A 17,861-nucleotide genomic window follows, 5' to 3' on the forward strand; every position below is an offset into this window, starting at 1 on the left:
GGGCTCTGTAAGGAAGTGGCAGATTTTTTTCGGTTGTGTATTTTCAAATTCTAGCGCACACGAGCTGGTTTACTTCAAAATGACCTACCCCACCTTTAATGCAAATATGTTAGTACTCTGACAAGAAGTTTCTGACTTGATTTAATTCCTTAAAGGACCTGTATTTAGAGGTATTCCCACAGCACCTGTATCTCGGGACTTCTTGTGGCCTTTTTACAGAAACTCAATTATTTCTAAATTTACGCTGCCCTACAAAGCTGAGAAAGACTTCAACTGCTTTGGAAGTGAGACAGAAATGTCTTATTTCTCAAACATTCATTTCAAATGCATTTTTACAACACTTTTTTTTAACACGTGTACATTCATAATTATCATAAAGAAAACATTTCCTTCTGAACAGATCCAAAGATGTGATAAATCGGAATCATACATTGTTCAGCCGTAACTCTACTTGTGTTTCCCGGTAAGAGACCTATAATGAAACTTATTAAGATCTCGCAGTAACGCTAAATGTTTGGCTTTGTGGTTATTATGAAGTATTTCTGGAACATATCAATGGAAACTTTCTGAAGTCTTTGAGAAAGGAAACAGAGAGCAGCTTGTGGTTAACTGTGCTTTGTCTTCTAATACATCTTCCTCTTGTGGTTCCTCTCTGTAGATATTATATAGAAGTGTTTGAAGGGGATTTCTTTAACTTTTTAGAAAATGCATGAATCCTCCTAGAAAGTGCAGTAAGTTGTTGCTAAAAGCAGACGTTTATTATTCCAGTTTTTGTATTTGTCTAACGATAGTCTTTGGATATTTAAATGTATTTTAAAGTTAAATACAAGCAATCGTTTTTTGTTCTTTTGTATGAATCAAGGTCTTTAAATACTGGTATTGGATCCACCTTGCAACTCATCTCCAGATAAAAAATAACAAAGCACAGGACTAAAAAAGGGAAAGAAAAGTGCAGGAAACACAGAGAACTATTCTACCTTTTTATTCAGGTTTATACACTTGTTGACAATAAGCAGAGCATGCATGCTCTTTTTCAGAAACAAACAAACACGACAAAACTTCACAAGTCATTCACATTTAACTATCAGAGCCTCACAAAAAATCTGAATTTTTAAACTAACATAGGAACTAGATTTGTGTTCATATGCCTTAATACTGCGGGATACTTAATTGGAAAGATTAATCCATTTCACGCAAATGTTTAATTACATTTACTTATTAAAGTATTAGCAGCTTTTCACTGCTTTAGCTCTCAGAATTTGTTTTGCTTGGAGCTTTAGTTTTCCTTCTTGTTATTTGTCAATTTTCTTAGAAATTGTGCCTACATTTTATAATTAATCCCAAATTGCAAATAGGCGTTTCAACCGAGGGGAAGTCTCCTGTCTCAGATGCTAATGTGACCCAGAGTAAAGTTAGCTGAATGAGTTATTGTGTTATCCAGAGGAAACACACAGAGCTAGGATACGCGTTTACCGCTTCAAAACATGTAAAAAGTCTACATGCACATTAACACAATCACATCAAAAGGATCAAAACTATATAAGAGAAGTCAACTATATTTTATATATAGACCTATAAGCAGACTTTGTCAGTTCACATAATTTCTTCTGAATTTTTTTTTTTTTTTACCAGGACAATAATTGATGCTGAAACAAAATCAAAGTCCTCTTGCTTTGACAAACGTGTCCGTTGAAGGCTCCTCCGACCCCCCTTCCCCAGTGAGTACACTCTTTATATTCCCCTCAGCGTCCATGACCACGGTGGTCCTCTTCAGCTCCTCGTAGCGTGTCTGTCGCTCGGCAACAGCCACGCAGGCGGCCAGCACCTCATCCGACTCAAAATCAAAGTCCTGCTTCAGCTCCGGGGCGTTAAGGATCTGGTTTTTGGTCTCCTCTTCTTGTCGGGTCTTCTCTTTTGTTGCCATCTCCTGCTTCTGTAACCTCCAGGCCCACTCCAGGTCCTCCTGCCACAGGGAGCGCTCTGACGGGCAGAGGTGGATCGCCACCTGGAAGGACCTCACGGCCTACAGGGACAAGCACCAGGTGAGCTTAGGGTTCAAACACATAGCTCTGAGGGAGGGTCATTAAAAAAGTGACTTTATTTCTTCCTGGAATGTACTGTTTCATCTGGATTTTTTTTTCAGGCCCTTTTCTGCCCTGCTCTGTCACAGATGAATGGTATGAGATTGGAGCTGATAAGAGCCTCATCAGCTTGTCTACAGAGCGAGACGTTAAACATTCCTCGTGCAGACAGATTTATGGTTTCATTAGGAAGACGTCAATAGCTCGCAGCTGACTGTGCATTTGTAGATTAATGTGAGAATTATTGTCCCAATAAAAGAGGAATACAAACGGCCTCCTGTGGTTTCTGGGACCTGACGTCAAGCTGTGGCTGTGACGCCGTGCTGTGACATGGTGACATAAATCTGTCCCTACATGGAGGCCACTGATTAGCTCGTAAAGTGATTCTGACAGAAGTCTGAAATCTCTCAAGCCTTTTCTCACAAATTCAGGCAAATCTGAATCCACCTAAGAGTGTTAACAATAATCTGAATAACACTGACTGGAAACCCATATTAAAAGCCAGTTACCACAAACAATGTAAATGTAACTTGAATAACACTGAAAGTTCAGCTTATTTAAAAGGAGCACACTACACATTTTACAAAGAAGTGTGTAAGCCTCAGCCTGTAGAACATGTTGGTGTCTTCGGAGGCTCTGAAGGCGCTCAGTGACTTTGATTAAAAGTCAGATGTTCTTTAATAAAAGTGTTTCTGAGGGAATGCAACACCTGAAGCTAACCTGATGCAAACAAATCAATCATTGTATTAAAGAATCTTTCGGTTTAAAGTACACTCTGGAGGAAATACAAATAAAATATTGACTTTTCATCAAATGATAAACGGTGATAAGAACTGCCGTCGCCCACGTTGGTCATGAACTGCTTTTCAAAAACATTAGGGGTAAAATGCTGAATTCATTTTCATAAAGTTACACACAAAATGATAACACTAATTTTTGACGGATGAGGTCAATGACAGTTCATTGAAGATCTGCTGCTCGCTTGTCATTTGTTTAGTGAATGTATGCTTTTTGCAGATAAGAAATAGAGTGTCGGAGTTTAGAGAATCTGCCAACCAACCTTAGTGTTTTCTAAATGTACACACACTTTTCTGACTGAAGAGCCTGGACTGTGGTAAAGGAGAACAACCCTGGCAGTCTGAGGTAGACATAATATATTTAACTAGATGAAATAAAGGACCTACACTTTATTGGTTTTATCTAAGTCGATACACATCCATAAAATCTGCCCTGATAACCATCTTCCCCTGGTACGCTGTGAACAGATGAAAACACACATCTACAGACAGCTTTGCCTTTCGGTTGCACCTGTTCCCAGCGACACTGACACACTCCCATTGTGAAAAGATAATCAGTCAGTAAGTCATCCCCAGAACAAATCCCACATGTCCAACCTGTGGTACCAGTCTGGCTGAGGAAGTGTCATTGATGCATCACACCTCAAGAATGTAATCACCAAAACAAACTGTTATTTCCCAAGAGACCTTTCACCCAAGCTTTAACAACACAAGGACATTTAGTTCCAACCTCATGAGGCTTTTTCAATGAAGAAGATCGGCTTCAATAAGTCATTTTGTATAAAACAAGCAAATAAACGCCTACTTGAGTAGTTTGTGTGAAGCTGAGCCTCCGTATAAAGCTCTTCATGGGAACCTCACAAAAGGCCAACCATTTGTACAACTTGATGTCAAATGTGCCTCACCTCTAACATGAATAACCTGCACTGCAAAGTTCAGCTGAAAAACTGTTTGACATGTTACACTCAAATAGATTTCTGGCTTTTGAATCGTCTCAAAACAACAACAGGTTTCATCTTGTACAGACCACAGTCGCATCAGGTTTTTATTTCTAAAGTAATCCTTCAACAGGCAGATCAACCGGCTCCTTTGTGATAATAGTGAGAGATAAATGGAGATGGAGCTGTCACGCTGCAATGATGACAGTTTGCAATGTTTTTAAAACATTAGGAGACATGAGGAATAACAAAATCAGAAGCTATATGCTTATTTCATTTGGGTACTTTCCAGAAAAGGAAAAGACTCATGAAAAGAGAGAATCAATGCGCTCAAACGTGTTGATGCACACTACGCTTTAAAACTTGACTGAACAAGTCTCGCTATAAATAGATGTCCCCTTTTTTTCGCCTTCCTTCCCAACAGCTTCATTATTCAACAAGGTGTGTCTATATTTGGTTTAGTTTTTAGCTCAGGTAACTTTCAACACTTCCATTGTTGTCCCTGTGCCGTAGGACAGGTCTCCTGCTCTAAGGAGGGACAGCTCCTGTATCTGAAGGGTTTCAGAGTTCAGGTCTGTTTGTTTGGCTCTAACCGGGCGAACGAGGAGTTCTGCAGGTTTCCTGCACCCACAGGTCCCGGCGTGTTCTCGGTAATTTAAGCAATCGTCCAAGCCCGAGGCGAGAGGGCGTGATTTTAAAAAGAGGAACATCTCGGAGCGAAGTGCAGAAAAAAGTAAACAGAAAATAACTGACGTACTTTAACAGCCCCTCACACAACTGATTTATAGGCGGCTACTATCAGGTGTAGTTCATTGCAAAATCAAACATTCAAAGCTATTCCAAGGAAGATCATGAGTGATTGTCTGAACACAAGAACATATCTTTTAACGATACTACTGAGGAAATGTGGTAACAGTCAGTTAAGAGCGCCAGCATGAAATCTGGTGTGTTTGCATGAAAGAAAATGGGTTTATATTAGTATAGTATAAAACATTTTTAGATATCTATTAATGTTATTTATTGAAGTACACTGCCACATTTTTTCTTTTCATGTTAATATGAATATTTGTAATAGAGCAACATCACCAAACATGATTTTCTAATAAGCTGTAAAATAGATTTTTTTTTAAATAAAGTTAAATAAAATATAAATACATAAAGTATTCTGAGTCAGATTTTTCACTCAAACCCAGAAATGCCTTTCTATTTAATCCCCTCAGAAATAACAGTTTCAGCCCATCACTCACACACAATCATCTGTCATTTGTAAACAAAGGAATGTCGTTTTTGTTACAAGTTCTGTGTCCTCCCACACGACTAACACATTCCTCCATCTGGTATTTGCATGTACATACAGGACCTGAATTGGAATGCAATTTGACAGCGTTTGCGATCAATTACATTTCATCTGGAGTGTGTGTGTGTGTGTGTGTGTGTGGCATCAATACTCACCAGGTCCACCTCTCCCAGGTTGAGCTGAGCTCGGCCCAGGGTCTGCCAGCCCTCCCACCACAGGGGGCGCAACTTCACCGCCATCTCCGCTGCCTTCACTGCAGGGAACACCTCCTGCAGGATGGTGAGCACCTGAGGAGAAACCAGACGAGGTTAAAGACCCTTAAAAAGCTACTTTCACAAGGAAAACCAAAGTGTGATTACTCAATACAAATTGGTAGTTGAAATTCTTCTAGCAAAAATGATATTTCTTTCTCCTCAAATGTGATTTTATTTTGCTGTTTCTCATAATTTTATATCCATATTTATATAATTTCAGATAGATATCTTTCAGTTTCGACTGTTGGTTGCACAAAACGAGTCACCTTTGAAACTGACGGGTGATTTTGTTTTTGTTCCCCTACATGACCAATTCCCTATTTGAACATAATGTACCAGAATACATCAACTGCAGAGTCATGGTCACAAGATTACTTTGTATAGTTTACTTTGAACTTTTAAGTTCATTCCCTTCTTTAACCTTGCCAGAGACTTATTAATCATAATGTACTCAGACACTCAGTAGCTGAATGCATGCAGCTTCACCTGGAATTTTTATATTTTGCATTACCGTCAAGAAAAAAGCTATTAAGAAAATCATTTGCATAACAATCTGTGAAAACTAATTGGGGACGAAAGGCTATTTAAGAGGCTCATTCATTATTGGCAGTAATGGACTTTGCTGTGACATAAGTGCCCGAACAACTTTGTATTGTTTCCATCTCTGGAAGAAAATCATGCATACATGTTTCATTCTGTGTATGCAAGTTTGCTTCACAGCACAGCTCTCTGCTGGACTGAAAGAGTGCATATCCTCTCAGTTTCATACATCATTTGGTTTAAGCACAGACTCCTCTGAGACACGAGTGCACTTCTAAGCAACAAAACCCAGACCTAAAACAAGTGAGGAGCAGTAACTCTGACATGGGGCCGGGCAATATGAAGAAAAGCCAATATTATGTTATTTCTGATCAAATTCCTCAATTTGTAGTACGTTTGACCACTTTCACCAAATATTACCAGTTACACTTTTTAATAAATAATCATCACTAATGTGTAGATATAATTACTTTAATGTCCATAACTGAATGTTAAAGTTTAGAAAGAATTATCCTTACTTATTTTAAAACCAGGAAAAGACACTAAAGCCATATCATGAAATTACGACATAAAACACATGATAATAGTCTTACATCATGATATCGATATATAATTGATATATTGCCCTACTTTTATGTAGTTAAGTCTTTCTTGCAAGATGAAAGAATAAGCACAATATTTGTAGAAGTCGCCTTGATGCCCAGGCTTGATAAAAAGTCAAACAACATAGCTACTTATATTCACAAATATCAGTTTGAAGACACTGAGAACCAAACTGCTATTAGAGCTGTTAAACTGTTAGTATGCATGGACCACAGTGTCTCTGAATTATACCAAAGGAATATATTAAAGATTCGTATCACAACGAAATATACGGCAAGAAATAGCTGGAAAAGCCCAACGAACCCTCGTGACTTTACAACAAATCTACAAACTTTTTTTGTTTGTCTCCATCAGCTGAAATCCTTTATAATGTAGCCAGGAAGATGTGATTTCCTGCAGAGTGCACAACAGTCTGCTGTAACAGACACACAGACACACAGTGGGCGTATGAGGCACAATACTGATCGAGTTAAATGGGAAGAAAGTGACAAAGGGAGGTAAATGACCAGCATCAGTGCAACCGTCCTCGTCATCTGGGCCAGTAATGGGAACAAGAGGAGGTCAGGCCTATTCTCAGCCTCATAATGGACACTGATATGTTAGATATGCTTTACATGTGCAGTCAAACACACACACGCTGAATCGAGGGAAAAACACATTTCCTTTTGTCATGCTTAAATTCATTTGTAGCATGAGGAGGATTCTTCCCCTTTGTGGTGGCTTCCAGGCCTGGCGCTCTAATGATTTCCTTCTCAAATATCCTATAATGGATAATATTGTATTAGGCATACACTGGTTATGGCCATAAACGCGATTTCATTGGGTTAGTCGTAGTAAATGAAGGCGGAAATCATCGAGTGTGTCTGTTCAAAGATGCCTATGATCGAAGAAAGGAATGATGGCTAGATAACAGACGAGGAAGTGAAAGTAACCGGAGAAAGGAACAAGGAAAAGGAGCGTAAATACATTAAAGCTGTTTGAAACATGTTGCAGGCGTTCATTTCTCTCATCACTGTGCTCATATTGACTTATCTATCTTAAAAGCATTCCACAGTGGCAGCTGGAAGAGGGTCTTATGTGGCCATGATGGCTGATAAATGATCAGACAGAGTACTAAGGCAGGGAGGTGAAGAGCATCAACATCATGCTGGTGGAGAGTAGCATTCCCAAACCAAAGGTCATGAAGGGAATAAGTGGTCAGTTATCAGGAGAGTAGCTGGCAGTGACTGATGAACTTCATGTGTTTGCCATTAACGTCTTGGAATATCCTAAACAGGAAACCCCTGTCGGATATATCGTCCTACGCAGATGTAAAACTAGAAACCCTAACTGCGGCGATAAACAGAATAACAGGTAAATATTGATATCCTTCTATATATGCATGATTGAACTCTTTGAAATTTTAAGTTAAACAAATTGAAATGTACAGAAAAAAAGAGTTCCAAGAGATTTCAAGAGGAGAGGTTAAGAAAATGACATTGACCTACTCTAGTGTATGCACCAACAAGTGACATGACAAAAGACTGCTTTTTACAGAATATAATATCAAAGCCAAGCCTATATGTAATCTTTGAATATTTGTATTATTATGAGGAATCTCCTAAAGAAAATCCACTTAAGTGTTTCTGTGACTTTGTGCTGTAAAAGCATTCAAAAAAAAAAGCTTTGAAGGATTTCATGCCGCCTCTTTCAGTTTACTCAAAAACATATGGAGTTACATTCTGGTGAAACAACTGTCTTTGTATAATGAAAAACCATCTTGATTACCTTAGTACTTTAAAAAGGCAGCTGTTTGACTGCATCGCATTCTAGGCACGCTTGAACTGTGACAGGAACGGCAGCAACATACTGCGTATACGACATGTGGTTAAAGACAATAATAACCACCTTAGCTCAACGACTAGCTGCTTAGAGGGTAGGCTCACGTTTCCTCACATATCAAAACACAATTGTTCGCGGTTTAATTGGATTATGGGGTAATGTAGGACTCTTTTGTAGAATATATAGAGAATGTAGAAGACTGTGTAGAATACAAAAAGAGGCTTTAGAACTTAAGTGGGTTGAAACAGACTTGAGATGGAAGACATGATGTGTAAGCAGGGTTATATGCAGGAATCCTGAAGTTACATTAATACCTTTTAAGAGTTTTTTTAAGACCCTTTCCATACATTTTAAGACCTCACTTGGAGTTTTAAAAACCGGTTACCTTGGCGACACACTTTACCTCACATTGACTATATACAGTATTGATTGTCCTTCCTCCTTATCTTCCAACCATTTGGACGCAAACTTGCATTTCCCCATAAACGATGTGGTTTAACAACCGGCGTAAACGGACCTTCGCGCGCTATCAAGCAGTGAGCGTGCGATGTCCTGTTCAGGATGAACGTCAAACCAACGGGATGCCATAAATAAACTACACAGAATCACACTACACAACCTACGCAATGATTACTGTAAGAGCCATTTAGGCACATTATTTATGGTAATGAATGATTGGTTTTGTGAGCCAATTGAATATTCTTTCAATTTTAACTTAAATGAGCCGAATAACTATGAATTATTATGATACTGTTTTGTAACGTGTTATCTTGCTTATGGACAGCTCTAGTTTATGTTTTGTTATTATTTATAAAAAGCAATCGTAGGAGCGTGCTCAGGTATAAATGACGCTGCCAGCATGACAACAGCAGGAAGTCTAGAGAGGAAGTTGGAAAAAGGTTTTGACCGCACACATGCCGTATGACCGATGGATCTTGTTTGTGTTATTTTGTATTAAATACCGTGCAAATGTTGCCGTCGGCAGTGGGCCGCCAGCTGATCCATTGAACCTCTCAATAAAGCACCTGAATGGAACGAGCAAGGTATCGGATTTCTTGAATATACGCGAGTCAATACTCGAACTCGCCTCCTAGACTAAGTGGCCTTTGAACATTCATTTTCTTTTGGACAATTGGCCACTACAATTACATTCAGGCAAACTGTAGAATACAACCTCTTTGGACAATTTATATACTTAATGAAAACAAGCTACAAAATGTAATACCTTGGAAAACGCCGTTTCATACTTTTTAAAGGTGGGGTAGGTAATTTTGGAGAAACCGGCTCGAGTGCACTAGAATTTGAAAATACACAACCGGAGAAAATCTGCCAGTTCCTTACAGAGCCCCTCCTCCAACACACACAAACGCGCACATGACTAATGAGGGCACGAGATAAGTTTGTGCACAGATGGAAGGCTGACAGGCAGGTAGGCCATCCAGTTATTTTAGCCGGGCCGGCTAAAATGATTGGTCGTACTTTTTACAGTATTACGGCTTCCACAGATGACATATTTTTATGGATTTTTTGTCAAAGCACTTAAGATATTCATTGCTATCGAGATGTTAAGAGCATTCCATGGAATATAACAAAAAGTGTATCTCGAGCCGGTTTCTCAAACTTACCTACCCTACCTTTAATAGCCTTCATTTTCTCTACATTTATTTATCAACTTGTAATACTTTTTAAGACCCCGCGGACACCCTGGTATGTATGGTATGGTGAGAATAATAGTAAATATCAACATTTGATTTAAATCCTACCTGAGACTTCATCTCATACAGGAGCGGGTTGTCTGGAGTCAGCTCAATCGCCTCGTCCAACTTCTTAATGGCCTCCCAGTGCCTGGAGAAAACACAAAATGCCGTTTAATCATTTTTTTTTTGCATCAAAATAAACATTTACCTATGAATGCTGTTGTAAACCGCAATGTGTTGTATAATTAAAGACACATGCATTTGAATGATTAATAGTGTATGAATGTTTGTCGGCTGTGATCTAAAGTTAAAAATGGAAAAAATAAAATGACAATTAAAAGTATAGATAGAGTCTGCACACTTGATTATGCTCCCATGAAATTATATTTAATAGAATTACATTCTAGCGTAAAGCTCTACTTAAGTAAAGGACGCTTCAAACGGCAGTTGTCGGTTATTAAATGAGTTCATGTCAGCACAATTATGCTTTTGTAAAAAAAATGATGATTAGTGCCCAAAGCCACCAACGCCCTACACGGATATCTACATTACATCGTGTTGAACATGGCTTTGTATAAACTCTGGCCAAAGTTCCATTTTTGGATAAAGCAGCACTGAAGCATGACTCATTCAAGAAAGAGAACTGAAATTAGACACTCAGTTTGATTGTCTCCGCCCTGAGATTTGATATGTGTTATGTAACACAACACATGTTTGTGAGTGGGTATCATGAAGCCCTTTCCCCTGGATATATCTGTCTCTGCATGTTAGAGAAGCTGCTCCTGTCATTTCATTGTTGCAAATGACATCTCAAAAGCTGATGAATAGACTTCTATGAAGCTTGGCTGAGTCACATTCAAGTAAATGTTTACTATCACCTTTGTGCACTTTAGTTATTCATCATTTCACTCAAATAATCAAATCAATGCTTTGTTCTTTTGACATTTAGATGAAATAAAGCAGAAATGGCTCCTAGAAGAGTAGTGTACATAAGCTTATTTATGCTATAACGCTGCAAGCATACTCCACAATACCTGTGCACCTGTCTGACAGAATGGAGAGATACAGCAAGCTGAATAAACACACACTGAGCTGAATACATGCATATCAAACTCTATCCAGGGAAACATCATGCAGTCACTTTGTTTGTGAGATTTCTGTAAACAGGTTTTGCATACATTTGGGCAAAGGCCACACGGCATCCTGTCACCTCTGTGGTCTTCTGATCTGTGTTGCATAGATTTGTTTATAAAGGTTGACAATTTGATTGGTATTTTACGAGGAAAAAGTCCCGTTTTAACACACTAAAAAGGACACATGCTCCTCCTCAAGTCAATATTGAATCTGTCAGTAGCCTGATAAAGATAAGGGAATGGAATGATTATGAAATGAAATCCTGTGTTTAACAATATAGTATGTCCGCCCTCATGTTTAATAGCTTTATTAAGAAGGATATGAAAACATGAAAAGCAATTAAAACCACACAATGAGACCTTTAACACTGATAAGTTATACAACTCAGATAATAGCCAGAAGCAGGATCAAGCCTGAGAAAACATTGAACTGATATTTAGTCAGAGAGAGGAGTGAGGAAATGGAACTAGAGCAGTGTGGAAATCTTACTGACATGTGAGGCTGCAAAACCATGTGAGGAAATGAAGCAATACACATGAGCGTGAGAGCTATGAAAGGCTCTTCTACTGTTATCAAATGTCTGTGTACCAGTCAAAGTAAAGGCAGAGAGAGAAGATACACTAATGCCTGCAATCAGTGGTTCAAAAGATCATATCTAGTTCAAGAAAAGTAAGCTAATGTGAAATAAATTGAGATTTTTGCAGCATGTTTTGTGATTAAATAAGTAGAGGGTTAGGGTATAATGATGCTTTGCTGTTCAAAAGGAGGAAACATCCCAAATAGTTATGTTGACAACACTAAACTAGTAACCTATTCTAAACTAAACAAGCTGTCCCATTGGATGATTGCAAACTCAGTATTAGTCTGAAAAAATGACTCAGCATGACAGCTGCAAGTCAGCTAAAATATTTGGAAACATTTGGATGAGGATTTTACTTGCTGTCTCACCAAACTCCCACGTATCCCAAACATTGCTTTTTCTTCTAAAGAAAGGAAGCAGGCCAACAAGGCAGGATTTTGCAATGCATGGCTTATTTTTTTACCTTAACTGATGATATTGAATACAAAGAAAAAGCCAATATCAGAGTAGAGCTATTATATTACATTACATTACATTACATGTCACTTGTTAGACGCTTTTATCCAAAGCAACTTCCATACTCAATACTGTGGGCAATCCCCACAGGAGCAATTTGGGGTGAAGTGTCTTGCCCAGGGACACAACGACATGCTGACTGCAGTGGGACTCGAACTTGCTATCCTGTGATTCGAAGATCAGCGCACTAATCCACTGCGCCACACACACTAACCCACTGCGCCACACGCCTCCCTTTCACAGCTATAAAGTGAAAAGTAAGCCTGATAAAAAAATACAGGAATAATCCTTTATTATTTTATTTTGTAAAAAAACCCGAAGGAATAATCATTTATAGAAGATCAGACTCATATAATGTTCCTATTTTTACTTATTTATTTATCTATGCAGGTATACCTAAAGATTATGATTAATTTATTTCGATGATTACTTTAAAAGGATGCTTAGTAAAACATGTAAGTGTTTCTTTCTTAACAAACTGTAAGGTAAGGTGATTCCAATGTGTTTAAGTGCGATTTCAAGAGTTTTAAATGCATTTTGATGATTAATATTGCAAATTGCAATTGGTATGTAGAGAGTTTATGATATTTTTTCATGCAGTTTAAATGGGAAACTCTCACTAACAAAACGTTTTTTTCTTCCAGGCCTACTTACTGCACAAAATAGGTCTCAAACAAAACGAGAGGCAATTCAAACAAAGGCAAAAGAGTTCATTACATCAGGAGCATCTAAAGCTGGGTAATGACAGCTGACATCAGAGGTCAATGTGTTTAGAGGAGCTCCTGGCTGACGTCCCCGACCAGACACCATCTCAAACCTCAGAACAGCCATTACGGAGCAGCAGGACATCACTTCCCCGGCAAAATCCACTTTCTCCTCACTTATACCATTACAGGCAGTCACTAAGGGCAACAGCACTCGACTGAGGGGAGTTTATGGGCCTTACTTGGGCTAAAAAGGTCAATTATCATGGGAGGAATATCACATTACAGTTGTAGGCCTATTTCTCTCCTTGCATGTGTGTCTGGAAAATTCTGGAAATGTATACAAAGGAAGCTGAGGGATTTTTTTGCCAGAGTCACACAATATAAAGCTGAGCATTGCTGACATTATTTTTAAAATCCACCAACAGATCAATATAACTTAACATTTAAAAAAAGTTAATAACAATATGCATTTATAGGCCGGAATACCAGCTGGTATGGAATGGAAAAAATATAAATGACTGGAGTTGCATCCATTTACTTATATTATCCTGAGGAAATCAAAATCTATACAAAAACATATGCTTGCACAAACACACCTTACTTTAACAAAAAACGAATAAAATATAAGGAAAAACTCCAGGTTGGATTGCTCTGTTGAATTCCCCTTCAAAATGCAATATTATTGAATTTAATTCAACTTGATAAGCATCCAGTATGAACCCATTCGTTTTGTTGATGGGTCTGTGCGCTTTGTACAATGGTGCCCTCCCATGGAAGATTTCTAATATCACATGTATAGTTATTTGAGCTCTTGTAAAATATAAGTCTATCTTGCATGATCAACAAAAGCATAGCAAAAGCTGGAAGTGTTGTTATCCTCAATGCAATCTCCCTCCTTTACAAAGAGCAAGTCTCCTTAAAGCTCGTCTTAAGCAGATCCTGCTTCAGAAGATAGGGATCTGATGGTTCACTGGCTATGTTAATAACTTTTTATGTACCGAGTGATTAAGCGCGATCAAACCCCTCCTATCAAATCCAGTAGTCCACATCAAGAATCCCACAGCACACACACAGGAAGCCCTCAGTATCAGCATAGAATAACATATGATTCAAGTTGTAATCCTGCAACTTATAAAACTGGCACACAGTCTTTCAAATGTCTTTCAAATGGCTTGTTCACCACTTGTCATTGTTATCAAAGCAACCAACTCACTTTGCTTTTTTTTTGGAGTCATAATGAGAAAAACCCTAACTAATTCCGCCAACGACTAACATGTCCATGTAAAATGTATGTGTCTCTGTACACTAGGAATTAAATAAAGACGTTGTACAAATAAAGAATGTTTGCTGTCTGACTGTTATTGTTTATAGCCAGTGGTGTAAACTAACCACTGGCAGTACATTTACTCAAGCTGCTACTCTGTACTTCTACTCCGCTACAATTTAGAGCTAAATTGTGTACTTTTACTCCACAACATTTATTTAATACCTTTAGTTACGTTGCAGATTTGACTAATGATGTGAACTATAATCAAGTCTTAAATCAGACTTTAGTTACACCAGAGGCCTGTACTACGAAGCTGGTTCAACCTAACCTGGATATGTGGAGTTAGCCGGTTGGGCCTAAGCCAAAACTACGCGCTGGCGCTAAGCTGTACTACGACGCCGGTTATCAAGTGGATCGCTCAAGCCAGCCGTGTCCTATCTAGTTAGGTGCGCGTTCACATGAAAGGGGTGGTATTTGGAGCATTCGACCAATCTCAAACACGGAGAAGCGTACTGACAGCGCAGGCGTCATACTTCCTGAATGAAAAGTGAACTTTAATATTAGTCAAATATGAAGAAGTTAAACTTTAAACATCCATGACTTAAACACTTTATCCAGGATAAAAGCCACATAGCTGCACCTGCAAGGTGAATACAGCTGGTAAAAGAAAAAGTGTTTGAATGCGTACATTAACAGGTTTATGATATCACTGCCCCGTCCAAGACACGAGTGGATCTGACTTTAATTAGGAGAATTTGACTCGAGTGTTTCGTCAACTTAATGTGTTGGCTTAAAATAATACTTCTGCATACAGTATGTGACACTGTGAGTGTTGCACGGCCAGATACGGCTCAAGAAGCTGACTCAAATAAGGAATATATGATACATTATGATGTGATATGGATATGAATGATAATGGGACACATCGACGTCTGCACTCACATTGCCGCGGACTGTACTTAATGTTACTCTGATCCGGTTACTTATGTCCGTGGCAGATATTTAAGTAAGCTTTCTTAACGCTAATATTATAATAGTTCGATTGCTCTGAAGATGGGAGGGGATATTCTATTAATTTCACGTTCACACAGTCAGTTGATTTTGGCCGGCCGTCTTTCCTGCAACGGCAGTTTTTCTGTATTTCCTCTATCCTGTAATATGAATTGATCGCTTTAAACTCCGCACACGGAGCTCTGATTGGTCAGCAGGCGGTGCTTTCACTGAGTTGATCTCTTAGCCTGCCACCTAACCTGCATCCGGAGCAGGTTTGGCCGCTCAGCATAAGTTACCATGGAAATCTAGCCTGCTAAAAAGAGAACCAGCGTCGTAGGACCGGAAAGCCCGAGATTTCCCTGAATTTAGCCGGCTAAGCGAAAATCCAGCTTCGTAGTACAGGGGGGTATACTACGAATCAAGATTTTCGTTTAGCAAGCTAACTTCAGGGGTTTCCGGTCCTACGAAGCTGGTTCACTTTTTAGCGGGCTAAATAACTTATTCTGAACGGCTATCCTCCGGAGCAGGATAGGTTCCAGGATAAAAGCACCGCCTGCTGACCAATCAGAGCTCAGTGTGCGGAGTTTAAAGCGATCAATTCATATGACAGGAGGAGAAAGGAAATACAGTTTAAACTGCCGTTGCAGGAAAGACGACCGGCCAAAATCACCGACTGTGTGAACGTGAAAATTAATAGAATATCCCCTCCCATCTTCAGAGCAATCTGACTATTATAACATTAGCGTTAAGAAAGCTTACTTAAATATCTGCCACAACATAAGTAACCGGATCAAAGTAACATTAAGTACAATCCGCGGCACTGTGAGTGCAGACGTCGATGTGTCCCATTATCATTCATATCATATCACATCATAATGTATCATATATTTCCTTATCTGAGTCAGCTTCTTGAGCCGTATCTGGCCGTGCAACACTCACAGTGTCACATACGCAGAAGTATTATTTTAAGCAACACATTAAGTTGACGAACACTCGAGTCAAATGTAATTAAAGTCAGATCCACTCGTGTCGGGGCAGCAGTGATATCATAAAACTGTTAATGAACGTATTCAAACACTTTTTTTTTACCAGCAGTATTCACCTTGCAGCTGCAACTATGGTGGCTTTTATCCTGGATAAAGTGTTTAAGTCAGGGATGTTAAAGTTTAACGTCTTCATATTTGTCTAATATTAGTTGACTTTTCATTCAGGAAATATATGACGCGCTGCGCTGTCAGTACACGGCTTGTCCATGTTTGTGATTGGTCGACACACTCCAATACAACCCCTTTCATGTGAACGCACACCTAACTAGATAGGACACGGCTGGTTGAGCGATCGAGTTGATAGCCAGCGTCGTAGGACCGTTTAGCGAGAGCGGGGTTTTTTTTGGATTAGTCAACCGGATAACTCAAAACATATCCAGGATATGTTTAACTAGATTCGTAGTATACCCCCAGGCCTCTGGAGTACATTCACAAGCTACCCTGCAGTATACAAAGTCATTCAAACCTAGCTGCACCTTTACCAGCTTTGAGAACACTGCAATGCATCAATAACTATAATCAAAACATATAATTGATATGATTCTGAAGTGGGCCGATCTGAATAACCAGTTATTTTACTTTTGGTACAAGTATATTTTGATGCCAATTCGTTTGACTTTTACTTGAGTAACATTTTGATTGCAGGACTTTTACTTGTAACAGAGTATTCCTACACTCTGGTACTTCTACTTTTAATGAAGTACAATATCTGAGTACTTCTTCCACCCCTGTTTAAAGCTGTCACTGACTGTGATGTGCACACAGAGGAGCTTTAACCCTCAGCATGGCTCACCTGCCGTGCCCAGCCAGCTCTGCCCCCTCCTCCTTCAGCCTCTTGCTCTTGGCTGCACAGTCCTCCAGCAGGATCTCCTTCCGTCTTTTGATGGCGTGCAGCCAGTCCACCTCATCTTCTCTCCTGGGTCCAGCATCTTCTGGCTTCTCTGCTTCAGCCACAAACTGCTGCACAGCTGTCTTTGAAACCTTCTCACCAACTTTCCTCTTCCAGCCAAATGAAGCCATGCTGCAGGGAAACGACAGTGGGTTTACTAACAATATGCCCAGATATACTATTATCTCATATGAACAGTATCAAATATGTACAGGAAAGTCCAAACTTTTATTTTGAAATATCGTAAAACCAACTAGCTTTTGATGTTAGCATAATTTTACCATGACATATCCTATGTATCTTACCCGGCAATCTAGCTGCTACAGTTATATGTATATCCTATTTAAGGACAGTTACATAACTAACAAATATTACAAACAAATACTAAAAAAGCGACTTTATAAAACTGAAGACCACCATGGCAGTCACAACAATGCTAGCTAACGTTAGCTATAATAACCTAGCTAACATTCGCCACACATTTTTATATCTAAGTACATTTGATCACACAATTATCTTGTTTTGACATGATATATCACATTTGAATTTCTTTTTTAAAAACAGTAATTACGCACAAACGTCTACAGCTTTCCGTGGGCTAAAATTGACAAGCTAACGGAAGCTAAACCTCTGGCCATATTTGGTGACCCGGAAGTGTTTGAATGTTTACATCGTCTCTTAAAGAAACACAAACCGTATTT

General features: G+C 39.0%; 1 protein-coding gene across 1 annotated transcript; it reads right to left on the reverse strand.

The window, feature by feature from the left end:
- Positions 1–959: 959 nt before the first annotated feature.
- On the reverse strand, positions 960–17,811 carry ttc33 (tetratricopeptide repeat domain 33). The gene is made up of 5 exons (XM_034122656.1): positions 17,736–17,811; positions 17,065–17,292; positions 10,095–10,176; positions 5,269–5,400; positions 960–2,023 (listed from the first exon to the last, which is right to left on the reverse strand). The coding sequence occupies exons 2-5, from the start codon at positions 17,289–17,291 to the stop codon at positions 1,658–1,660; spliced, it is 807 nt and encodes a 268-aa protein (XP_033978547.1). The 5' UTR covers position 17,292; positions 17,736–17,811; the 3' UTR covers positions 960–1,657.
- Between the last annotated feature and the right edge of the window lie 50 nt (positions 17,812–17,861).

This window comes from Trematomus bernacchii, unplaced genomic scaffold (assembly GCF_902827165.1).
Source record: "Trematomus bernacchii unplaced genomic scaffold, fTreBer1.1, whole genome shotgun sequence".
Lineage (NCBI taxonomy): Eukaryota > Metazoa > Chordata > Actinopteri > Perciformes > Nototheniidae > Trematomus > Trematomus bernacchii.